This window comes from Gambusia affinis, linkage group LG19 (genome assembly GCF_019740435.1).
Source record: "Gambusia affinis linkage group LG19, SWU_Gaff_1.0, whole genome shotgun sequence".
Lineage (NCBI taxonomy): Eukaryota > Metazoa > Chordata > Actinopteri > Cyprinodontiformes > Poeciliidae > Gambusia > Gambusia affinis.
The window spans coordinates 576,671-602,368 of NC_057886.1; the positions used below are offsets into that span (position 1 = coordinate 576,671).

Consider the following 25,698-nt stretch of genomic DNA (forward strand, 5'->3'; position numbering starts at 1 on the left):
ATAATTTGGAGATACATTCAACAGAAAAATCTGCATACTGAAACTGAATAGTAAATAGGCTGGAGTCCACTGTAAATATCAGACATTCCAAGACATAGTGTGTTGTCCTTTGGTGAAGCTATAGACAGGCTTCATATTTATGTCATATGAAAGGCTCTTTGAAGACTTCCTCAATTGGCCTCAATGGGCTTCCTCAGGCACAATAAGACCTGAGGAAGCCCAGCCTGGGTACTTTGGGATGGGCTCTCCAATCTCTGGTGTTGAGAACATAGAGGTGGTAGAGATTTACCTGGTAAGGTCTATTCAGGGGCTCTTGAGAGGAGGGTCCTTTACATTTCATATTGGGAACAATGCTTATTAAGACCTAGGTTCGCATTCCGAGCAGTAAGTTGACCTCGTTTATGATGAGAGTTGGACTCCACCAAGGTTGCCCTTTGTCACTTATTCTGTTCATAACTTTTACGGACAGAATTTCTATGCCCAGCCAAGGTGCTCAGGGGATCTGGTTTGGTTGGTGGGTTGGTTGGATGGATGGATGGTTTCTATTGCACATCAAACACGTACTGTATGAGTAGGTTTGTAGGCTGCATATAAATCTTCACTTCATGTATAAGTGGAACCTCATGGTTGTCATAAACAGTGAATTCAGGTCATGATGTTCCCCCTGATATATATTACAGGATAAGGAACAGAAACAGAGGCTAACTCCTACATTTTCATCCAAACATGAAAATGTTTTGGATGAAAATATTCACTGTGTTAACATGTGTGGGTCATGTTAACACAGTGAAAGGGGAAACCACTCTCATATTGGGGTTTCACCTCTTCACCTTCAAAGCAATCCAATCTGAAAAAATGTGAGAAATCTGAAGGAATCAAGAAGTAGACCACAACCAAACAGAACTCGGGATAAAATGCCGGGTTGCTAAAGATGAAAATCCTCCTCCGACCCTCCAGCGCTCATATGGCTCAAGTTTCTGCCTTTCTCAGAGCCCCCCCTTTCTTCAGACCCAGACATGCTCTGCAATTATGGAAGGAGGGACCTGCTGTTTTTTTCCTCTGTCTCTTTTTTTCCTTTGAAGGAGGTGTCCTTTCTTGTCTTCCCTAAACGTGAGCAGCAGCAGGGTAATGAGGGTGCGTCCCCCCTTAGTCGGTCCAGACCCAGTACCTCCCAGTTCTTTGGGCTCCCATATAAAAGCTGTGCTGGAAAATGAGTGCAGGCAGTAGGGAGTTTTCTGCTGGGGTCAGGAGGACTTTGGACAGACGCACAGATCCTACCCCAAACACCCCTATATGAGTGGAGTGTAACAGAACGAGAAAACATCCCCAACTTTTTTCCTCTCTTGCCTCAAAGAGTCTACATGTCTGGTGGCATCTAGACATGTTCAGCTTTGTGGATTTGCGGCTGGTGCTGCTGCTCGGTGCCACGGTGCTCCTGGCCAGGGCGCAGGGCGAGGACGACCGTAAGTTTCATCAGTTTGTCGGAGGTTCTCCCTTTTTAAAAAAAAGGATGGATTTTGTCTTCATGACTGGACGGCTGCTGAGATCTTAGGAAGAGAAGAGGAGAAAACAAAATGATTTAGACTTTAGATCATTGAAAGTTTGTTGTCTTCTGAGATAGACAGAACAGGGTGTACGTAATCCATTGGGCATCCCAGGAAGGCCTCTCTCTCTCCTTCTCTTTGTTCTAGTGTAGCACTCTCTTCCTCTCTATGTTCCCAGCATGCATGCAGAGCAAGTTGCTGCAAGTTTTTTGCAGACTTTTCTCCAGGCCATGCTTTTTAAAGAAGAAACCCAATTGTACAGACGACATTTACAGGGCCTTCAAAAGTGAATATTTGTAAGACACAAATAACGTTTTTTAATTTCTCTCCTTTTACCAGCTTTATCTTTGCTGCTCGATTTCCATTAGTCAGAGATGTGAATTCTCTCTGAGGCCTGATTGATGTGGCAGTGTTAGTCACAGCTTGAGGCCAGCCTTTAAGTCAGACAGGTGAACTGCAGCCCACAAAATGAGAATATTCCCAAAGGAAAATCAGGATGTGAGAAACAGGTTTGATCTTGCCCCTGACTAGATATAAACATCTTCCAACTGCAAAAATCTACCGCTGTTTTGATACTGAAAAGGCATCATGGAGGACTGTAAGAAATTGAATCTTCTGACAAGACAAAGAAAACCAAATCAACTCTGGGAACCGAAACTATGGAGTTGATATTCAGTTTTTCCAGATGTTCCTTTTATCTGGGAAGGATTCAGCAGTCTTTTTGAAGCAGACGTACTTTGACACTAAGAGCGATCTCACAGCGACATCCAGAGGCTCCTCTCTGTGACTGCAGCAACATCTGGCTGCCACGTCCACCTCCCTCTCACACCCGCCTCCTCGTTTTCTTCACTTTCTTTCCACTCTTTTTTTGTCTGCGTTCCTTTAATTGCAAACACATGTGCAGAGTTTCCAGCAGCTGCTGCCAAACCAGCCTTCTACAGCACTGCTGGTTTTTTTCCCTCTGAGCTCAGATCTTTGGCACGACACAAGATTTATATTCACTCAAAAACTGCATTCAGAGTCCCACCACTAAGATGGGATGCTAACTTGCTTTTCAGTGGAGATAAAAATTTATTTGAAGGTTTTTAATTTTTGCTCTACATCTGCAGGCAGACTGTGTCCTCTCAGTCACCCCTAACCCCAGTCTGTTTCAGTTCCACACAGAACGCTGTCAGAGCCGCTGCTAAGCACTGAATTTATACAAAATAACAATATGTATTTTTGCTAATATTAGAAACATTAACATAAAAGGATAGAGAAAACTAGAATTTAAGGCATTGTCAGGTCAGATGTCTCATTATGTGCAAATTTATGCAATTCTAATGGAATCTAGACATAAAAATTTATCTTCAGAGTATTTAGTTTACATTTTGTACTTTAATGTAATTTTAAATTCAGTCACAATCATATTTTTTACTTTAAATTTTCTGTTTTGTTGCTCCTACATATGCATGTCTATTTGACATCCCTTTCTCTCTCTGTTGCCCCCCTCAGGCACAGGTGCCAGCTGCACCCTTGAAGGTCAGGTGTTTGCGGACCGGGACGTGTGGAAACCAGAGCCATGTCAAATCTGTGTGTGTGACAGCGGAACTGTGCTGTGCGATGAGGTTCTATGCGAAGAGCCAACTGACTGCCTCAATCCCATCGTCCCCCAGGGCGAGTGCTGTGCCATCTGCCCCGATGACGGTATTTCACTTGTGTATCTTCTGGGTTACTTATTCAGAACTTTGATTCTATTATTTTCTGTATCATATCATTCCAGAAGTCATAAATATGAAAATACATTAAAAACAAACAAAGCACAATACATGAAAAATAAAAGGTTTACCTTTAACGCCCAGCTCATTTTTACATCTTTATATTTTTTGCTACACATCCATTTTTTAAATTTATTTTTCTACATGTTTGAAATTGTGTGTTTCTCCTTTTCAGGCTACCAGTCTGCTCAGGTTGAGGTAAATAAAAATGTCTTTACATTCAGAACGTGTTGGGATTTTTAGTTATTTTTTTAGTCTACTAGGTGCCATGAAAATCCTTCTGTTGTGAACTGCTTTTATTGAATGAAAGTAAACTGGACTGAAGTGAGATGATTAGTAGGTATACTAATAATAAAGTGAACATCAATATTCATATCATTCTATTCATATTATTTGTACAGAACAATGATGTGTAGTATAATAGCAACCAGTACAATATTGTTTATGTGCTTATATCAAAACCTTTATCTTTACATTAAGACTATTTTTTATGTTTTTGCCTACAGGGACCCAAGGGAGACCGTGGACCCAAGGGAGAGCGGGTATATTCACATGTTATTCTTCTGTGGATGTGCTTCCGGTTTTGTTAAATTTTATTAGTGTGAATAAGTTCTGGCACTGTGACCAGAGTCTTGTGTGTTTTTGCTGGAGTTAAACGGGTCTTATCAACAAAGCAGCAGAATTACATCTTTTCTATTTTAAGTTGATGAGGAAGTAAAATTAAAAAATGTAGGCGCATTTAGCAAGATTATTAGTCACTTGGTGGTTGTTGCTTCTTTTTGTGATAAAAGATTACATTTATAACATGCCTGCTAAAACAAGAACAAAAAGCTGTAAGTGCATTTTTAGCACATGGAGCCATCTTCCCTTGCTTCAAGCACTGCTAGTTGAAACAAATTACCTGCATGATGAAAACATTAGTAGTTGGATTAACAAAAGTATCAGTACAAGAGGCGTAGAGAAAACCTTGAGGTAATTTTTACTTTGATCTTGTTTTTAAGACTGCTAAGAATAAGAAGTTGCTTTTTGTTTTTGTTTCAATTGTTACTTCATCAAAACTTATTTCATGCATAAAACATTATGACTTTTAAAACCATAAGGTTAATCGCATTAGTCCATTTTATTCAATTTGATGAAGCTAACCACCCAACTGGTTCCATCCTGGCTAAGCAGCTAGTCATGCTGGGTCTGAAAGAGTCTTAATGATCCACATCAAAGAGTAATGGATGACAACACAATGTTTTAGATTACTCATGCTAAAAGATTAATAGGTTATATGTAACACACTCCCTCAGTGGAAATTTAGAACTCTCATGCAGTCAGCATATCCACTTCCTGTATGGTGATGTCACATTGACCACAGCTTATCTTTTTGTGCCCGGTTTCACGGTCATTAGTGTTGAGAAGTCCAATTTTAGGAAGTTCTCTGTGATTATAAAGGACAGCATATTACACAATACAATCGAATATCCAATACTACACAATATTTCCAATAAGAAGTCTTCAGGTAACTGTGCTTGTTTTTGTAATGATGGCTTTTAAGTGACGCATATTCCCCGATGTTTGACATTTCTTTAATTTTATTTTAGGGCCCTCCTGGTCCCCCTGGTAGAGATGGCCTGGATGGAAAGCCTGGTATGCCAGGACCTCCCGGCCCTCCCGGACCTCCTGGTCTTGGTGGAGTAAGTTGTTATTTTTTTGTGTAACTTTCTGTACTTGGCTATGTTTGGGTTCAGATTGTAAAGAGCAAATCAGGCTTGGAGGAACAAGCCCACATGAAATATTTGAGTGGACCTGATGATATCAGAAAACATAAATTTCTAATTTGCTTTTACTACAGCAAAAATTAAATCTTTACATCCAATTGAGCTTGACGCTATGTTTTCAAAATGTCTGGTATTCTTGTGAGAAACATTTAAGCAAGCCTAAAATTGCAGAAAATATAATTTTCTTGGTAAAACTTGGGCATATTTTTAGCTTTGTGGTATATCATAAAATCAGCTTGCACATAAAATTGAACTAATGAGATTAGCAGACTCAAACCTCATTAGTTTTGAAGCTATCTTCTTACAGGTGAATCTTACATGATGCACCTGTAAGAAGATAGCTTGCCAGGAAAGGATGAGAAAATACCTGAATATTTACAATCAGTGTTGTTATTATTAATTATTATTATTATTATTATTATTATTATTATTATTATTATTATTATTATTATTATTATTATTATTATTATTATTATTATTATTATTACAAAGAAGATAATACAAATCAACAGCAATCTGTGAGTTACTACATCAGTTTTACAATCTGATTTTAAATTCAAATTTGATCCTCAAGAGCCATATCAAGTCAACAAACCTTTGAATTTTATATAAAATTCTGAGATAATTTCCTACAGCTAATATAACATTTCTTCAATTTGCTAATTCCCCTAAAAAAATCTGTTGGAACACATTACTTGTGTGGAGCCAATTTTTAACATTGCATTTGCCTCACACAGTTGATGGATTTTGCAAAAATATTCTTTAGTTTACTTGTAAACCTAAAAATAATTTTCCACTTTATTTTTGACTGCTAATTTTTGACATGGTTAGCATCTAATAACATCTACCGTGTTAATTTTTATTAACCTCAAACATTCTTTTAATATAAAAATCATACTGAGCTAAGCTAACAGCTAATGCCTGATCTTGTTTGAAAAGTAAAGTTAACAGGACACCCAATGGTGACTAACTAGACCTGGACTAACTTGTTCTCCAGGTTTATATTATTTTTTACATTTAGCTGTTCTGACATAACACAAAAATCATTAAAAAAATTAACTAATGCTTTCATATCACAGGAAGTGAATCTCACCAAAAGGTAACATTAAGGGCAGGTCTTGGTGTGGTTTTAAGGCTCTATGAAAGTTCCTGGTAAACATAACCTTTGCTCAATGTATGTAATATGTGATTGCTTGATAAATGTCTCTTGAAGGACATGTCTGTTTTCTTTTTGTGCTTCAGAACTTCTCCCCTCAGATGTCTGGTGGTTATGATGAGAAATCCCCTGCTATGCCTGTGCCTGGACCAATGGTAGAGCATGTTTACACTTGTACATGTCTATTATTTTCCTGGGATTTAAGATGGTGCTGTTTCTGACTTCTGCCCATGTTTGACTAACAGGGCCCAATGGGACCCCGTGGACCTACTGGACCTCCAGGTCAAAGTGTAAGTGGATCATTTTCTTCCTTCCAGTGACATGATCATAATGTTAACACCGATTGGCTTGAGCTGTCTCTAAATTTAACAACTTGTCCCATAAACCACATGTATTTAGTCTCACCTTAATCTAGCAAATTCAGCCTGGAAATTTGTGAATTTTAATATATGTTCTTAAGCATATTATAGTACTCAGTTGACTGTTTCCTGATTATACTTGTTAGGTATTTCACTTAAAGGATTCTATAATAATAATGGATTCAGTTTAACCCTTGAATTATTAGGGTTGTCAGATTTCCTCTTTTAGCTTCAACAGAATTATGGTCAGTTTGAAGCAAAAGTTTTAATCTGTCATTTTAACCCTGTGGATCACATTCTGACACCAATTGATCCTATGGCGTCAGAGCAGCTGAAGTTATTCAGGAGTATTTTGTTATACAAGAAGTGCAATTTTTTATAACCTGTTGAATTCAGATTCAGAATCAAGGAAAAAAATTGTCAGTTCATTTGTGATGATGTTTGAGGTTCTGTCTCCTCCTACAGGGACCTCCAGGACCCAATGGCCATCCTGGTGAGCCTGGAGAGGCTGGAGCCTCTGTGAGTGTTGAAAATACACACACCTTTTCACCCAACTCGTCCACATCCCACATAACACTCTTTGTCTTTTAATCAGGGTCCCATGGGGCCACGAGGACCTCCAGGACCTCCAGGAAAGAATGGAGAGGATGTAAGTGGTCAGCTTGTATTTTTCAGTTCTTGAGGAAACATCACTTTGAATCAAAGCATAGTGATTAAAGTGGATTTGTAATCATATCTTAATTTTGTATGTCGTCAGGGTGAGGCCGGCAAACCTGGTCGTGGTGGTGAGCGGGGACCTTCTGGTCCACAGGTACTTCACTGATCAAACATGTTTTGAGTAAATATGTGTAAATCAAAACCAAGAGCACAGCAGAGTTTAACTTAAACTGTCCCTCGTTTTCTTTGCTTTTTTTTCCCCCAGGGTGCTCGTGGTTTCCCAGGAACCCCTGGACTTCCCGGAATCAAGGGTCACAGAGTGAGCTAAAGCCATTTTGTATCATCCCATTCATCCAAAGCTGAGAAGAGAATCTTTATCTTTCTGTTTCTCTCTTGGCCTTCAGGGATTCAGCGGTTTGGATGGTGCTAAAGGAGACACTGGCCCTGCTGGACCCAAGGTGACTAATGTTTCCACTATCTCATTCTTTCACTTGATGTCCAAAGTTTCATTTCAATAAATGTTAAAATAAATTGTAGCGATGCATGGGTAGCTTATGTGGGAAACAGAGTCAATATAACAAAATAGTCAGTATAGTTGAACGATACTTGGTCATTTAATTTTCAGAAATTCCAACAGCTATAAAAGGACAACCTGACTAGCTGAACTCAGTAACAGAATGGCTTTTAAATGGGTTGTTACATATTTTATTAAGGCTCACTAGAGTGATTACTGGAGATGCACAAATAGAAACATTATGGCCAGTTATCATACATGATATTGCTGTCATAATTGTGATAATCAATGTTTATCAACATATTTCCCTTTGACACAAGGAAAAGAACTGACCACGATGTGCTGCAGTACTATCATTGTCTCATGCCAAACAAACACATGGCCAACCCCTCCAAAACACAAACACAAACAACTAGATAAACATAAATTCTGGATGTTAATATCAGCCAAGTTTTACTTATGGGTCTGATACCAATATGTTAAAAATGACCAAAACCAATGTTAAAGAGACAGCAATATGTAAAATATACTTTTTTGGGCTTTACATCGTGATTTTATGTTATTCCCTCATCAAAGACATACACAAAGAGTTGCCTTATTTTTTCATGCGTGTTGGAGAAATCTTTTAATCTCCCATGGCAACCATTTAGCTGTGCAAAACGCCAGGGGGAACTGAGGGACAGCTCCTTCTGTTATCAAGGTGCTGCTCTTCCCCGGAGCTTCTGCCTCCCCAATGACTTCCCCACTCAGCTCCTTCAGACTAGCCAGCAGCAATTAGCAAACACCTTGTGGAGCATCACATCTGTCATTATATGAGCTACTTATCAGTGTGATGATGGTAAAAACATTGTGAAAGGGTTAACAGAGGAGCCATGTTGTGATGACTTCCCAAAGGTGGAGTTTCAGAAAGAGCAGCAATTTTTCAAGACAAGGAGACTTAGTAACAAGGCGTTAAAATACATTTGGCACCCTGTGATGCTTGTCTTCTCCTGCTTTGCACCGCTCTGTCCTGCTGCATCAGAGCGGTGCTACAGCACTGTGCCTCTCAGAGCACAGGAAGCACCCCGAAAAGATTTTTCTGTTGTGCACAAAGCAACATAACGAAGCATCATTTTATATGCAGCTATTAATGATTGAAGTAACCCTAACTAAAAGACACAATGATAAATACAAATGCTTGATTATGCTGAGAAATCCCCTGTTATGCCTGTGCCTGGACCAATGGTAGGACACGTTCAATTGGTCACTTGGTGCATGTTCATGTTCACAAAAAGTTCTTTGGAAATCACCTTATTGATGCTACAATATGATTGTTATATCTGAGTTTTAAAAACATGACTTTTTCAAACATATTTTTTTCCATAACAATTTAGCCAGTCTTTGTCTTTTTCTACCAGCAAATGAAAATATTGAAAATTAAACTTGCAGTGAAATGTCCTCTCCACAGCTAGCCTAATAATGTTTTAGTTTTAGCATTTTAATATCCATCCATCCATTATGTTACACTTACCCCTGGTGGAGTTGTGAAGAGTGCTGGTGCCTATCTCCAGAAGTCAACGGGCGAGAGGTGGGGTACACCCTGAACAGGTCGACAGTCATGTTTTTATAAGGAATGGGAAGAATGGAAAATAATCTTTACATTCTGTAAACTTCAGTTCTTAGCTAAGTTGACAATACATGGGCATACTGTGGACCTTCTTTATCTGAAAATGGAATGTTTTGCAGAGTCACAACTTTCAGGCACCATCTTTAAAGATGTTATTTAACATATGTGCCAAGAAAGACAAAACTGAAATTTGGCTCAGGGTGACTAAGGATTACATTTACTAACAGGTGATTCACTAATAGTTCAAATCAAAAGAAGAGATTAAAGAATCCAACAGGCAGGTTATGTTAGTAGCCATCAGCTGTAGCACTCTGCTTAACCTGCACACTCATTTGTGATAGTTACATTATTTGTAATTATTTATTTTAGCATCAAGATTGATTGTTCTGTTGATGTCCTTTCACATTCTCCTCTGTCTGTCTCTTTCCTCATGTTAGGGAGAGGCTGGAGCCCCTGGTGAGAATGGAACTCCCGGTGCTATGGCAAGTGAAAAAAAATCTTTTTATGCTAATTCTACCTGGACTTAATCCTTAACCTTTGACTGACTGCAACTAAATGCATGTTGAACTGTGTTCCTTTAGGGGCCTCGTGGTCTGCCTGGTGAGAGGGGTCGTGCAGGTCCTTCTGGAGCTGCTGTAAGTCCATGCATACACACTCTAAGCTATAATTTGTTGAGTCATACACCAACCAATTGTGTCTGTCTGTCCGTCTGACTCCTGCAGGGAGCCCGTGGTAACGATGGTGCTGCTGGTGCTGCTGGACCTCCGGTATGTCTTTGACTCTCCGATAGTTGAGTTGAAGTGATTTTTTTTTTTTTTTTTACCACTAAGTTCTTAAAATAACATTGAACCACACTAGTGAGATGTACTATGTACATTAGCATTACAGCTGCATATTCTGTATTTGCAATCACAATTTAATGTAGGCATTCTATGCTGATTTCTATGCGATGACTTGCTTCAACAGGAATCCAGAAGGGACAAACTTATTTTTCGAGCAAGTTAATATATAATTTCAATTTTAACTTCAATATAATTTGAAGTTAATTGGGAGAGGGGCATTGGACTAATTGCAATGTGCATTTCTGACCACAAGATGGCATTGCATTCTGCACACTTGACCTTTAATGCTTAAATTTTACTATGTTGAGTAACTCTACCAAATTAGAGGTGCTTTATTGTTTGAGCTATGATTACCGAAAACTGAAAGGAAGACCTTATTTTTGTCTGAATTTCCATTTGTTTGCTTTCAGGGTCCCACTGGCCCTGCTGGACCTCCAGGATTCCCAGGTGGCCCCGGGCCCAAGGTAAAAAAAAAATAAAAATCAGAAAAGAAAATTCCCTGTTTCACACTGGTAATAACAGTTTAGTGTTTTATTTGGGAGTCTACCTAATTAAGCATATTTATGTTAATGTTTTAGATTTCAGTCAAAGCTTTCACATCCAACTATTACAACTAAGTCTTGGTTTTGGTTTTCTGTCTCCCAGGGTGATGTTGGAGCACAGGGAGCACGTGGACCTGAGGGCCCTGCTGGAGCCCGTGGAGAACCTGGTAACCCCGGACCCGCTGGCCCCGCTGGACCTTCTGTAAGCTTGAAGCTCTAACTTTACAACAGAGGTTTAAAAATCGATAATCAAAAGGTTTTAAGCAGTACAAATTAATTCAGGCAAAATAAAATGTCTGATGCTTGTTTAAAACAAAATTACAAAAAGTTACTTTTAATGTATTTTGTCTTATTCTAACTATATTAGTAAGGATTTGTTGTTTTTCCTCCTCAGGGAAACCCTGGAGCTGATGGAGCCCCTGGTGCTAAGGGAGGCCCTGTAAGTGTGTATATATATATATATATATATTTATAATTTTTTTCTTTTTTTTTTTGCTCTAATTATTTATCAAGGGGACCTAAAAAGTTCCCGTAGCTCTGCTGTTTTACCAACACTTTCAGTCAAGTTGAAAAAACCAGACGTGAGGATGTGACTGTGTTTTGTGGCTGTGTGCTGCCCCCTGCAGGGTGCCCCTGGTGTTGCTGGAGCTCCTGGTTTCCCCGGACCACGTGGACCTCCAGGACCACAGGGTGCAGCTGGTGCCCCTGGACCCAAGGGTAATACTGTAAGTACAGCTCTAAAACAACAAAACAAATCAAATATATTTATCTGCCTACTAAAATGAATAATTATATTGTTGCTTTGTGTTGCTATTAATCTGTTTATGTTTGAAATGCAAACACATGAAAACAACAATCAAAGAAATACTTCTTCTAATAAACACCCTGATTTGCTGTTCCTTTCGAAATGTCCTTCAAATTTGAACATGTCTTTCAGGGTGAAGTTGGTGCCCCAGGATTCAAGGGAGAGCCTGGTGCAAAGGGAGAGGCTGTAAGTTCACCCAGATATCCACAGAGTAACACTTTTGACTTGTCCTCCATGTACTTAATCTCTGATTCCAATTATTGTGTGTTTTTTGTTTTTCACAGGGTGCTACAGGTGTTCAGGGACCCCCAGGACCTGCTGGTGAGGAGGGCAAAAGAGGAGCCAGAGGAGAACCCGGTGCTGCAGGTGCCCGTGGAGCACCTGGAGAGCGTGTATGCATTTCTTCTAAATATTTGTAATTTTAGAAACAATTTAAGATGAGTTTGGAATACGTCAAAGAGGAGAATCACATGTAGAATCCTACGGACCAACAAAGCACAATTTTCTGTTTTAGAAAAAAAATGCCTCTTTAAGGCGATGGTGATTTAGGATGTAGGAGTTCGTCCTGTAACTTGTGGGTTGCCGGTTCGAATCTCGTCTCTAGCTGTCTCAGCTGCAAAGTCACTTCACCTGTCTTGCTTGATGGTGCTGGTCAGACGGGCCAGTGGTGTTGATGACAGCCCTGTTTCTGTCAGACTGTCGCAGAGCAGCTGTGGCTACTATCCAACAGCTCACTACCATCAGTGTGAAGGAGTGAACGACTGAGTGTAGTGTGAAATGCTTTGGGCTCCTCTACAGGAGATAGAATGCTGAACATATACAGGCCCATTACAATCTTTGTTTCCACCAGAGGTGAAGAAAAAGCCAAAGCAATCACATAAGTTTTTTTTTTGTTTGTTTTTTTTACTGTTGTCTAATCAGTTAATAAAGCAAGACTTCAATGAAATCATAGTGGACTAAGTTTGTGTTAAATTCTCTCAACAGGGCGGCCCTGGGGGCCGTGGTTTCCCTGGTTCCGATGGTCCTGCTGGACCTAAAGTAAGTAAACAATGAAGAACTGAACAGGAAACCATTTTAAATCTGAAATAATTCCAGGTAGTAATAACTAATTTTCTCTGCTCTGTTCTTCCTTCTACCTGCTATTGTAGGGTGCCCCTGGTGAGCGTGGTGCTCCTGGTCTTGTTGGACCTAAAGGTTCCACCGGTGAGCCTGGTCGTACTGGTGAGCCTGGTCTCCCTGGAGCTAAGGTACAGATAAGTCTCTGTACAGGTATGACTGTGCCAGTCTTTCACCACATTGTCATCTCATCTGATTTCAAACATTTGCTTTGTAGGGTATGACTGGCAGCCCTGGCAGCCCTGGACCTGATGGCAAACTGGGAGCTTCTGTAGGTTTTTGTTCTGCACTGTTATTCTTATCAAACCACCAAGGACTTTTTGTCCTTAAAGTAAAGTTATTTCATCTCCATAGGGAGCCCCTGGACAAGATGGACGTCCCGGACCTCCTGGCCCTGTTGGAGCAAGAGGTCAGCCTGGAGTCATGGGATTTCCTGGACCAAAGGGAGCTGCTGTGAGTATGGTCTAAAAAGAAAAAACATATCATTGTTACGCTCGTTGTTATAGATTTTGAACTTCTGAGGACTGTTCCACTAATATAGGTTCTCTGTGTTCCTTCTTTTATTTTTTTGTGACTAGGGTGAGGCTGGAAAGCCTGGTGAGAGAGGAGTCATGGGACCCACCGGCGCTGCTGTAAGAAGCCTATATTTTGCTCCTTTGTATTTTTAACAATACTTTCTGGCCAATCAGAGTAGCCGTGTCTGTCCATTTGAAAACCTTCCATCTTTGTCTTCAGGGAGCTGCTGGAAAGGATGGTGAAGTTGGTCCTCAAGGTCCTCCAGGCCCTGCTGTAAGTAATGCACTTCTGCACCACCTTTTGCACCAACATCCAATTCTTCATGAATAAAAAAATAACCAAAAATTACAACAATGTATTTTTCTGCATCCCCAGGGTCCTGCTGGTGAGAGAGGAGAGGCAGGACCTTCTGGTTCCCCTGGATTCCAGGGTCTTCCTGGACCTCAAGGAGCCGTTGGTGAGAGTGGCAAGCCCGGAGAGCAGGTGCACATAGATTTATACATTAGCTTTAATACATTTTCCTAAGTGAAAGTGCTTCCTCCTCATTACTATTACTACTTCATAACATTTTTGTCTAGGGTATGCCTGGTGAGCCAGGAGCTGCAGGTCCTGCTGGATCCAGAGTAAGCAGCTTTTACTCACTGTTGTTTCTTTAACTGATGATACCCTCCTATGAGAATCCTGTATTGGTGGGTGGAGGGGGAGGGGGTGGGAGTGGGAGGGTTAATGCATCTTTAGAGATTTACTGGTTTCTAAATTAAACTGTTATATTAAAAGATTACTTTCACAAGATAGCAATCGTTAGAACAGGCTATTACGACTAATGTGTTCTACAAAAAAAGAGCTACACTATTTACTTTGGACATTTACTTAACTTTCTACCACCTTTCTCCTCAGGGTGACAGAGGATTCCCCGGTGAGCGTGGTGCCCCCGGCCCCATTGGCCCCGCTGGCACCCGTGGATCCCCCGGTTCTCCTGGTAATGATGGTGCTAAGGTATAGATTTGCAGTCACTTGATAAATTTGAAAGTTTAAATAAAATCAAGTTCAAGAGAATATGAAGCATTGTTGCTTCATTGTCGTTTATTACATTCTTATTAAGGGAGAACCTGGAGCCCCTGGTGCTCCCGGAGCTGCTGGTCCTCCTGGACTGCAGGGAATGCCTGGTGAGCGCGGAGCTGCTGGTCTTCCAGGACTGAGAGGAGACAGAGTGAGTGATCACAACAGTATTTATCCATAACTCCCAATATTTGTAATCACATTTCATCATGTATAATACATGTCCACCAGGCAACATAGGCACTAGACTGGTCCTGACTCTGTAGTCCCATATGTCACAACTTCCAGTGCAGTTTGTGTTGTGAAATCTTTCTTTGAAAACCAGTAAAAAGTTCTCTTCAGCAGTTGAAAGTACAGCAGCTCAAAAGCTGCTTGGACCACATAGGCCAGCTTTTGCTTCCAAAATGCATCACACTTCAATGTTTCATAATATCTAACCATTTTAAATATTAGTCAAAGATAACACAAGTAAACAAAATACATGTTTATTATTTTTTAAAAGGAGATTTATCAGTATAGGAGAAAAACATACAAACCAGTATGGGTTTGTGTAAAATAGTGTTTGCCCCTCTGTCAGCACATAGTGCTGTTTATCATACCTTAGTTCACTTTCTCCAGCCACAGTCTGGACTGGTTACTGCCACCCCTGTTCTTAATCCAGATTTCACTTAAATATGCCCTAATTGAAGTACATCAACAGATCCTCAACAGCTAGACATCATGCAGACATCCAAAGACATTCAGAAACAAATTAGAAGAACAGCATTTCAGATCTATAAGTCTGGAATGGGTTGCAAAGACATTTCTACAGCTTTGGTGCTCCAGACACATGGAGAAAGCGTAGAACAGTGGTGAAGTTCCCAGTAGGACGACCAAAATTACCACAAGAGCAAAACATCGGCTCATCCAAGAGGTGACAAAAGTTCCCACAACATCCAAAGAACTTCTGACCTCACTTGCCAAGGTCAGAGTTCATGCCTCCACCATAAGAAAAGGCAGTGGGCAAAAACAGCCTTCATGGTAGAGTTCCAAGATGAAAACTACTGCTCAGCACAAAGCACTTCAGGATTCATCTCAATTCTACCAGAACATCTTGATAATCCTGAAACCTTTTGGGAAATCATTCTGTGGACTGATTAGACAACTCTTTGGATGGTGCGTCCCAATATATCTGGTGTAAAATAAGACCATATTTTAGAAAAAGAACATCATACCAACAGTAAAACATGGTAGAGGTGGTGTGATGGTCTGGGACTGTGTTGATGCTTTAGGACCTGGAAGCAGCTTCCATTTATCACAGACTGTTGTCTACCAAAACATCCCAAAGGTGAATTTTCGAATGTCAACTTTGGTTCTGCAGCAAGACAATGATCCAAAACACTCGAAAGGCTGAAAAAAACAAATGAATTCTTTAGAGTGGCCTAATCAAAGTCCTGACCTTAAACTTAATTGTCTCCAATGCTTTGGTATGACTTTAATAATGCCATTCAAACTCAACCCCCCCAACCCCATTGTGACAGATTTAGGACAATTCTGCAAAGAAGAGTCGGCCAAAATTCCTCCACAGCTGAAAAAGACTCAATGCAAGTTATAAAAGCTTTCTATCAGTTGTTGCTGCAGAGGGTTGCCCAACCAGTTATTAGGTTTAGGGGTGATGACTTGTTCACACAAGGTCATGTTGTGTTTGAAGTTTGACAGACATCTAAAAAAGAAACATTTTTTCAAAACATCAAACAAATTTTAAAAAATGTCACAAGCAAAGTCAGAAAGGGACAAATACTTTCTCACACTGCTGTAGTTCTTATCACACTCCAACAAATCCTTACATTAGTTCATTTTGTCTGCTTCTAACACATCAATTTTGAAGAGACAATGTTCACTTTCTGTCTAATATACATGATCCATTAACTGATCCATTAACCTCATAAGAGTTATGCTCTTCACCCGCTGTAGGTCATGGTAGTTTGGTGTTAATGCACTATTATAGAAATCGTTGTGATGTGATTTGCAGCAAACATTTTTACACATTTAACATTGATATACCTGATAAACCCTCTTCATCCAATAATCCAGGGTGACCAAGGAGCTAAGGGTGCTGATGGTGCTCCTGGTAAAGATGGGCCCCGTGGTTTGACTGGACCAATTGGACTTCCTGGACCAGCTGGTGCTCCTGGTGACAAGGGAGAAAATGGTCTCCCTGGACTTGTCGGCCCTGCTGGAGCCCGCGGAGCCCCTGTTAGTAAAATCTGCTTGTCTCCCAAAAACTTGTCCCACTATCAACTAATCACTGGATTGTCAAAACCTTGACTGATAATTCTTCCTCTGTAACAGGGTGAGCGCGGTGAAGCTGGGCCACCTGGACCTGCTGGATTTGCTGGACCTCCTGTAAGTTTTTTGCACAAGCTGATTTAGTTTTCTTTTTTTTTCTCCACCTTGTAAATTTGCACTAAACTATTCTAAAAACTTTTTTATTTGTCAAATCACCACCGTTCAATTTCAGGGTGCTGATGGACAGCCTGGTGCTAAGGGAGAGCCTGGAGATAATGGTGCTAAGGGAGATGCTGGACCTCCAGGTGCTGCCGGACCAACTGGTGCTCCCGGACCTCAGGTTTGAAGACACATTCATTTGTGGTCTGTATTATTTATCTGCCAAAGACTCTTGCATTTTGATCAAGGTTGTGTTGTGTTTTCTTAGGGTCCTGTTGGAAACACTGGCCCTAAGGGAGCCCGTGGAGCAGCTGGACCTCCTGTAAGTCATTACTCTTGTTTTCTTCTGTAAATTACTTTATAGCCTTGCATTTGTTTTAGTTGACCTGTTCAAGTGCACTGGTTTGATGCAGTCTTTGCTCATTTAACTAATGGTCCTTCTTATTAGGGTGCTACAGGCTTCCCTGGAGCTGCTGGCAGAGTTGGCCCTCCAGGCCCTGCTGTAGGTTTTAACTTTTTTTTTCACTTTGTATTTCTGATAATGAAAAGTCCAGGTTTTCCAGAACTGTTACAATTGACCCCTATCCACAATATGTAGGGAAACTCTGGACCCCCTGGACCTCCTGGACCATCTGGCAAGGAGGGACCCAAAGGAAACCGTGGTGAGACTGGACCTGCTGGTCGCCCTGGTGAGATTGGTGCTTCTGGACCCCCAGGAAATCCTGGAGAGAAGGGAAGCCCTGGTGCAGATGGTGCTGTTGTAAGTAAGCTTCTCTGTAACAGACTTTCAAAACAATCAAGATCACCTTCAGGTGAAAAGAAATAACTCAATGTGACAACATCAAATCTCCACATATTTAGCTACATAAATAATTTGTTCACTGTTGATGTTGTTTGCTTCTAACCTTTACCTCTTTACCTATTTGCTGTGACCTGCAGGGAGCTCCTGGTCTGCCTGGACCCCAAGGTATTACTGGAGCACGTGGTATTGTTGGTCTGCCAGGACAGAGAGGAGAGAGAGGTTTCCCTGGTCTCCCTGGGCCTGCAGTAAGTAGATTGATCTTGACTTTAAAATTCCTGCATCATAAACAATCAAAACATTTACCTTATCTTACAAAACTAGAACAATACATCTAAGCATCTCTTTTTATGCAACTTCCAAAAGGCAGCTAAATATAACTTAATAACTACACGTGAATTGTTTTGTGACGTGTCTACATATTGTGTCTTCAACAGGGAGAAATTGGAAAGCCTGGATCTGCTGGCCCTGGTGGTGAGCGTGGGCCTCCCGGACCCATGGGACCCCCTGGTCTTGCTGGTGCTCCTGGAGAACCTGGACGTGAGGTGGGATGAAGGCCCCTGCTCACTGGAGTGCTCTGGGCCATTTCATGGTCTAGTACATGTATGAGTTCAGTGTTCTGCTGATAGTTGAGTTGCTTTGTTTGCATCATAGGGAAACCCTGGTAATGAAGGACCATCTGGACGAGATGGAGCTCCTGGACCCAAGGTAGGTCATGATATGTGTTGAACGATTGAGCTGCACACAACAGTCATTGAGTTCATATCCAGTTATTCAAGTCCTAATTCAACTCTTGTCAATTTGGTTAATTCAGATTCATTACATCTAAATTCAGATTCATTCATTACATAAACCCTAAATGAATCCTAATTACAGTAGGTTGAGATACAGTCACTTTGTCGTATAATGCTAGTTAGATAAAAACCAGAGAAATCCCACCAGTTTCCATTGCGTGGTTTACCTTGAATCTCTTTCTGAACAATCTGCCTACCAGATTGCTTGCCTGGAAAAAGAATCAAAATCAGACAGAGCTGAAACCCCATTTTCAGACTTTGGGTCAGAAGTAATGGAGCAACTTTCTAGCAGAGGATCTAGTTGCTGTAAAATGTTTGATAACTCCTGTCCTGAGGAACACTTGTTTTATCTTGGTTGGTAGAAAGAACCAGTTTATTTATTTTATTTATTTATATTTTCTGTTTGTGTTGTAGGGAGACCGTGGAGAGAGTGGCGCTGCTGGAGCCCCTGGTGCCCCCGGACCCTCTGGTGCCCCTGGACCTGTTGGACCTGCTGGAAAGACTGGTGACCGTGGAGAGACTGTGAGTGAAAATTGCACCATGCTTATCAATTGGTTCATTTTTTTTCATTTTAACATGTGCATGAAGATATGGCATGTCTTGACATTCGCCTCAAAGTTAAACTGAGGTTTCTGTGTTTCAGGGGCCTGCTGGCCCCGCTGGCTCTGCTGGCCCTGCTGGACCCCGTGGCCCTGCTGTAAGGAACAATTGCTCCAATAAGAAATTAAGTATATCAGGACAAACAAAAGCAAAATTAATTAATTACCTCCATCCCTCCTTTCAGGGACCTGCTGGAGTTCGTGGGGACAAGGGAGAGACTGGAGAGGCTGGAGAGAGAGGCATGAAGGGACACAGAGGATTTACTGGCCAACAGGGACCTCCTGGACCACCTGTATGTACATGTATTCTGATTTTTCTATGCTAAACTATGTAATGTGCAATCACAGAATCAACCTCTGAGTCACATTTTTTTTTCTATGAACTCCTAGGGAGCCTCTGGAGAAGCTGGACCTGCTGGTTCTTCTGGACCTGCTGGACCCAGAGTAAGTTATCATTTAAGTATCAGCATTTTATTACTATTATCCTTTTAATATTTGCTCTACTTATTTGTGGAATTACATTTTCCTAATTATTCTCTGTACTTTTCGTAGGGTCCTGCTGGATCTGCTGGTGCTCCAGGTAAGGACGGTATGTCTGGTCTTCCTGGACCCACTGGACCTCCTGGACCTCGAGGACGTTCTGGAGAGATGGGACCTGCTGTAAGTCCTCCTATCAATTTCTTTTCCTCCTTCCACTCACCAATGGGTTTCACAGTGGCACAGTTGGTAACACTGAAGATCCTTGGTTCAAATCCCAGCCTGGGGTCTTTCTGCATGGAGTTAGCATGTTCTCCCTGTGCATGCTGGGTTCTCTCCAGGTACTCCAGCTTAAAAAACATGACTGTTAGGCTGATTGATCTCCTTAAGTGTGTGTGTGCATGTGTCTGTCACGGACAACACAGAGACAAGCAGGACAAACAACCATGCACACACACACACAGACTGGCGACCTGTCTGGGGTGTAGCCCGCCTCTCGCTTGATGACCATGGAGATAGACACTCAGTCCTATTGCTTTAGATAATGGACACATGAGCAGAACTTATCACTAATGTACTAACCAAATCATGTTCTTTTTTAGGGTCCTCCTGGACCTCCAGGACCCCCAGGACCTCCTGGTGCCCCCGGTGGTGGATTCGACATTGGTTTCATTACCCAGGAGAAGGCCCCTGATCCCTTCCGCATGTTCCGTGCTGATGATGCTAATGTTCTCCGTGACCGCGACCTGGAGGTGGATAGCACCCTGAAGAGCCTTAGTCAACAGATTGAGCAGATCCGCAGCCCTGACGGAACCAGAAAGAACCCTGCCAGAACTTGCAGAGATCTTAAGATGTGCCACCCTGACTGGAAGAGCGGTGAGTCCATATTTGTTAAAGCATGGAATACCAATTGTTTGTATGTATGCTGGCTGTAGTTCCTCTCCAAAAATAATAGGAACTGACCCTTTTTTTCTGTTGTTCAGGTGAGTACTGGATTGACCCTGACCAGGGCTGCACTCAGGATGCCATCAAGGTCTACTGCAACATGGACACTGGAGAGACCTGCATAACACCAACTCAGCCTGAGGTTGCCAAGAAGAACTGGTACATGAGCAAGAACATCAAGGAGAAGAAGCACGTCTGGTTCGGAGAGGCTATGAATGATGGCTTCCAGGTGAAAACTTGCGCAGCACAGAACCCTCCCTCACAACCTAAGTTTTTCTTTGAATCTTTTCCCTAACCTTCCATCAAACTTCATTTTCTGTTCCACTTTTTCTACCAGCTGTTTTGTATCCACTTTTACCAAATTCAATCTTTCCAGTTTGAAATCCAGCCAGTAACTCTTTTTCCTCTTTCCTGCCCAGTTTGATTACGGCAGCGAGGGTTCTCTGCCAGAGGATGTCAACATTCAGCTGACCTTCTTGCGTCTCATGTCTACTGAGGCATCCCAGAACATCACCTATCATTGCAAGAATAGCATTGCCTACATGGACGCTGCTGCTGGCAACCTCAAGAAATCCCTCCTTCTCCAGGGCTCCAACGAGATTGAGATCAGAGCTGAGGGCAATAGCCGTTTCACCTACAGTGTCCTGGAAGATGGATGCACGGTGAGAAACGCTTTCCTTTTCATTTCTAGTTCTTCAATAAGAAGAGCAGCTGGTCAAACATGCAGGGGTGTTGTTGAGTGAGTCATTTTAATATTTTAAAAGTAATTATCATCTATCCCTCTCTTCCTATAGTCACACACCGGAACATGGGGCAAGACAGTCATTGACTATAAGACAACAAAAACATCTCGCCTCCCCATCATTGATATTGCTCCTATGGACGTTGGTGCTCCAGACCAAGAGTTTGGCCTTGAAGTTGGACCTGTCTGTTTCTTGTAAAAAGAGAAATCTGGACTTGAAAGTGTTGTTGTGTGCGTGTGTGTGTGTGTGTGTGTTTTATTTTTTCTAGCAGCCATCTCTCCCCAAAAAAGAAGCCCCACCAAAAGATTCTTCCAATGTCATTTGCCTGAAAAATCTGTCCCTTCACTCCTGAATCGACACATCTCCACTTGGCCTTTGTTTCCAATGGTCTACTTTGCCTAAAACTGCACTTGAACAAAAACAAGACAGTGGCGGTGTGGTGGCATCTGCATCGCTGTGTTTGGGACCACTATTTTTGTTTTTTTGGTTATTTTTTTTTCCTTTTTTTCTTTTGTTTTTTGCCATCACCAACACCAAGGATCCTGTAGAGAAGACATTTTGTTTCACTGGCAACAAGAAAATAATATATGCCTCTGTAAAGTGTAAAAAAAACAACCTCCCCTCTTATTTTAGCCAAACCAGGCCTCTCTGGAGTTTACAAAAATACAAAACTGACTTTTGTATTTTATACACCTCTGCGCTCTGAGGAATGAACAGACAGTCACAACAGACAGAATTCAATTGTTTGTACCACTTTTCAGGTGTTGATGAATAAACGGTGAAACTGACAGTCATCTTTGTGTTTGTTGTTCTGCCCTCCTCTGCTTCACCTGTTCTTGGCAAGGTCAACATCCCCCTCTTACTGCTGTTGTGATTTGTTTGCTTTGTCGTTGATATCTTGTTTTTGTTTTTTGTTTTCCTAAGAACCATTGCATTAAAAACACCAGCAGAGAAAAATGAGTTTAAACCTCTTTTATGAAAAAGATAATATGGCTACCTCAGAAATGAAAGAGATTCCAGCATTTTAAAAGGACTCTGAGTATTTGAAATGAAGCCTGTTTTCATTGTGGCGGTCTGTGGGGTAGTTGAGATTTACTGACACTTTTAACAGAAGCAGAACTAAAACTTAAGGTGCTATTTTTTTCTTTGAGGTCTGTTGGCTATCCAGTATGGCTCCACTGTTGTGCAGTGTTACAAACATTCTGGCATGGCAGCGCCCTCTTGGTGCTAAAAATGAAACCACAGCTTTTAATTCTTGGTGCCCAGAAGGAGACAAACTTCTTCTGTCTGATCATGGTGGCAGTAAAACTTTTCTTTTTGCTATACAGCTTCTACTCCAACTTTTCATCCCTTCATTCATGAATCTGTTGTACTTATTTTCTTGTTCTCTTGTGGAACAGGTGACTTTCCTCATCAACAAATTAGAATCAGAGATTTTTATCACCACCCAGATGGAGAGGCATCAGAAAGAGTTTGTGAGTTAGAAGGACACACCCATGGGGAAAAAATCAGATCTGTACCTATTTTGTATATGTATAATAAACTGAGATGTTTTTAATTATTTTGAATGCTGAAATAAAGCATGTTAAGTGGTCTAACATTGAATCCTGTCTAATTCCCTGACTGACTCACTGACTGCCACCACAATGCAAACTGAAGTAACTGAAAAAGTAAAGTATTTGCCCCCAAAATATTTGCTATTCTGACATGTCTATTTTGGTCAGCTCATACAAGCTTTATAATCTTACAAAAATAAATGAATATGAGATATATTTAAAGGATTATCTCATTTATTAAGAGGAAAAGGTTATCCAAACCAGCCTAGTATACATATATCTGTCTTGTTATATAATTGCTTAACTGTGATTTACCATATTTTTTGAACAGACCTGGATAGAGACACAGATCCCATAAACCCCAACCACTGGGCCATGAACCAGTACCGGTCCGTGGACCAATTGGTACCGGGCAAGAAATTATTAAATATGTCCGTTCTATGTGTTGAGTCTGGAGGAGCTTCTGTTTTGAAAATCCTAAACCGGATGCTGTCGGTTACGTCTCGCGCACCAACATGCAACAGAATGATTAAGAAATCACAACGCGTCCTCCCCCCGCCCCGTCGTAAGACACAACGGCATTGGTCTCGATCCTCACAACGCGCACCCTCCCTCCCCCTGTTCCGCAGAAAATTTATGAAGGGTTGACTGGTCCGCTGTACTAAAAAGGTTGGGGAACACTGCCATAAACAAAGACACATATTATACATCTATTATAAAATATTAAGTCAAAGAATCTCCTTGTAGCAGACTCACTACTCTCTCACTTTTAAATGTTGTAGTGATTGTGTCTAAAATTCTAGCACAGCAAACAGGTTTTATAAAATATTTGGAACAAACTGGGTTTATATGTGGAAGACTCATCTCATAGCACAAGAAGACTCCCAATATGATTAATTAAACAGTTTGCAGTCTCATGAGAGATTCTCTAAGTTCCTAGATTTCTAGTAGCACTACAGGGTTGGGTTGGTTTTGTGTAGCCCCTTTGCCTTGCCAGTACTGTGTGTGTTGAGGGGTAATGGGGGGGGGGGGGGAGCTATGTGTGGGTGCTTTATAGGGTTGGACCTCTCCTGCAGGAGTCTCTGATTCTGTTTGGCATCCATTTTCCTGAGTGCTTACTTTGAGTGAGAGGGTATGAATGTCTGTATGTGAGCATGAGGGTGGGAACATGATTGTATCTGTGTGTGCCTGCTTATCTGTTAGGTTGGGTTGTGTGCTGCCCCCTCTCCTAGATCACCATGGCCCCCCTCTGGCCAACTTCCTCCTGGTGTCTAGGGCTGGATGCCTGAGTATGTGCCAGCTCAGCATGGTAGTCGCTGGCCAGGGCGCAGGCGGGTAGATTCAGGTGTTTGTCAGATACACTCAGTATATAGTAAGACATAATGCTCCAACTGTAGCAGAACTGTTTACTTTTCAGTGAGGTTACAATTCGTATTATCATATATGCATATGTTTTGTTTGCCTCTATACCTGTAAAAAGAGAAAAAGAATAAAACAGAGAAACCATAACAGACTAGTGTTCTCTTTATGCTTCTTTCTCTCCTTTCCTCCTATCTCCTTCTTTTCCTTCAAACCTTTTCCAACCTCTATTCCTTACATTCAGTTTGTGACTGCAGGGTTACAGAGCCTAAAAAGCAAGATACTGCTTTGTGAAGCCAATTTATTTCAAATATAATGGACAACAACAGTCACCAGACAGGAAATGAAAGAGAGAAGGGAAGAAGACATGCAGCAAAAGTCAAAGAGTCTGGAATCGATCCCAAGATGACTGGATTGCCTCTGTATATGAGGAACGTTTTACCTCTACACCACGCAGCAGATGAGCATCAAGTCAAAAGCTCTAGATCTCTGTTTCTGAAAGTAAATCTGTTGGGTCTTACTGTGACACTTAGACTGCAATTCTGAGTCCCATATTACTGGACAGGACATATAAAAAAAAAAGCAATTAGCTCTATATCGGAGTTCCAAGGTGATACCAAGTTCACTCTCCAGAATATCACTAATGGCCGCTGAAAAGCCACTTGTGGTACTGGAAGGATTGTCTGAAAACCATAGATATGGGAAGTTGTTCTGTGAGGGAATCTGTAGTCTGTCTTATGAGTCTTGTCTTTTGAAGTTAAAATCTCACAACCTATAAAATGCCATAAGTATCAAACCCTTAAAAGTTTTTTCCCAAACATCAGATTTTTCTTAGTGCTTTACTTCTGCAGCTTATAACAGAAAATGACCTCATAAAAGGAGTTTACGCGTTTTTATTTTATTCTTTTTATTCTTTTTTGTAGACACACACTCTAACTTGTGTGTTCAAAAGCCCACACAAGTTAGAGAACTGGTGTAACACATTCTATATTATCTTTATTTGAATTTTCTAAAAGATGATGCAGTGCTATAAAATCCAACTATTTCTGAGTTAGACTAATGCCCCTCAGGATTCAAGAAGAAATGTCAGTGTGATGTACCGTAGCTCAAATTTAACATGATTGCGTATCTTAAATCCAATTATTTAAAATCCTTATTAACAGCAGTGTTAAAAAGCCTTTTGTCCTTTATCCTTTCATTTTGTTAGTATCTGTGATTTAAAAATGTTTTATAATTACTATAAAAGAGTTGCCTACCTTTTGCTGGTGAATTATTGTTGTGAGACATTCCAAAAGAGCTGTTAGGTTTCAATAATCCTCTCAAAATGGCAAATGTCCAAAATTTGTTTTGCTATGAGAAAACCCAGAATGCATGAACAGACTGTGTCCATTTAGGATGCCCTGTTTATCTTCGTTGTTTCTTCTGTGCTGGTAAGATCATCTGCAAGCTGCACCAATAAGACAGGCCTGGGTGGGACCTGCTGCAGGAGTAGCCTGTTGGCATTCACTTGGCTTCACAAAGACCCTGATTGTCCACCTTGACGGAAGCAGCTACCCAGGACTAGTGCATAAGTTTGCACTCTCTGTGGGAACCTGAATTATTTCTGCAAGACTTAGGGACTTCATTTGAGGCCCAGACCGAGGAATGCTAAGCTCTCTGGTTTCAGACAACAGAGAAGGCTCTGTCAGCTCAGAAGAAACCCACCATACAGGCATGTGGTGAGAGACCTTTCTCTGACTGTAAAACTGCTAAAGAACAGA

General features: G+C 41.1%; 1 protein-coding gene across 2 annotated transcripts; it reads left to right on the forward strand.

Annotated features, from left to right (window-relative positions):
* The first annotated feature begins 1,218 nt into the window (after positions 1-1,218).
* On the forward strand, positions 1,219-22,621 carry col1a1a (collagen, type I, alpha 1a). 2 transcript variants are annotated; one of them, XM_044099005.1, is made up of 49 exons: positions 1,219-1,463; positions 3,039-3,230; positions 3,477-3,499; positions 3,808-3,843; positions 4,891-4,983; positions 6,310-6,378; positions 6,469-6,513; positions 7,048-7,101; positions 7,178-7,231; positions 7,340-7,393; positions 7,505-7,558; positions 7,644-7,697; positions 9,797-9,841; positions 9,941-9,994; positions 10,082-10,126; positions 10,612-10,665; positions 10,847-10,945; positions 11,138-11,182; positions 11,370-11,468; positions 11,681-11,734; positions 11,833-11,940; positions 12,533-12,586; positions 12,697-12,795; positions 12,882-12,935; positions 13,019-13,117; positions 13,243-13,296; positions 13,400-13,453; positions 13,556-13,663; positions 13,759-13,803; positions 14,078-14,176; positions 14,283-14,390; positions 16,313-16,474; positions 16,571-16,624; positions 16,740-16,847; positions 16,935-16,988; positions 17,115-17,168; positions 17,265-17,426; positions 17,606-17,713; positions 17,903-18,010; positions 18,120-18,173; positions 18,674-18,781; positions 18,903-18,956; positions 19,044-19,151; positions 19,249-19,302; positions 19,411-19,518; positions 19,938-20,211; positions 20,319-20,509; positions 20,700-20,942; positions 21,075-22,621. In XM_044099005.1, the coding sequence occupies exons 1-49, from the start codon at positions 1,382-1,384 to the stop codon at positions 21,219-21,221; spliced, it is 4,338 nt and encodes a 1,445-aa protein (XP_043954940.1). In that variant the 5' UTR covers positions 1,219-1,381; the 3' UTR covers positions 21,222-22,621. The 2 variants fall into 2 exon arrangements, with proteins under 2 accessions (XP_043954940.1, XP_043954941.1); XM_044099006.1 differs by lacking the exons at positions 16,740-16,847; positions 16,935-16,988.
* The last annotated feature ends 3,077 nt before the right edge of the window (positions 22,622-25,698 follow it).

What these genes read in the sequence shown, in the direction of transcription:
- col1a1a (XM_044099005.1), top strand. Translation starts at nt 1,382, where the DNA reads ATGTTCAGCTTTGTGGATTTGCGGCTGGTGCTGCTGCTCGGTGCCACG. An exon ending in GTGGAGCAGCTGGACCTCCT is followed by an intron (nt 16,989 to 17,114) that starts GTAAGTCATTAC and finishes CCTTCTTATTAG; the next exon opens with GGTGCTACAGGCTTCCCTGG. An exon ending in CTATGAATGATGGCTTCCAG is followed by an intron (nt 20,510 to 20,699) that starts GTGAAAACTTGC and finishes TTTCCTGCCCAG; the next exon opens with TTTGATTACGGCAGCGAGGG.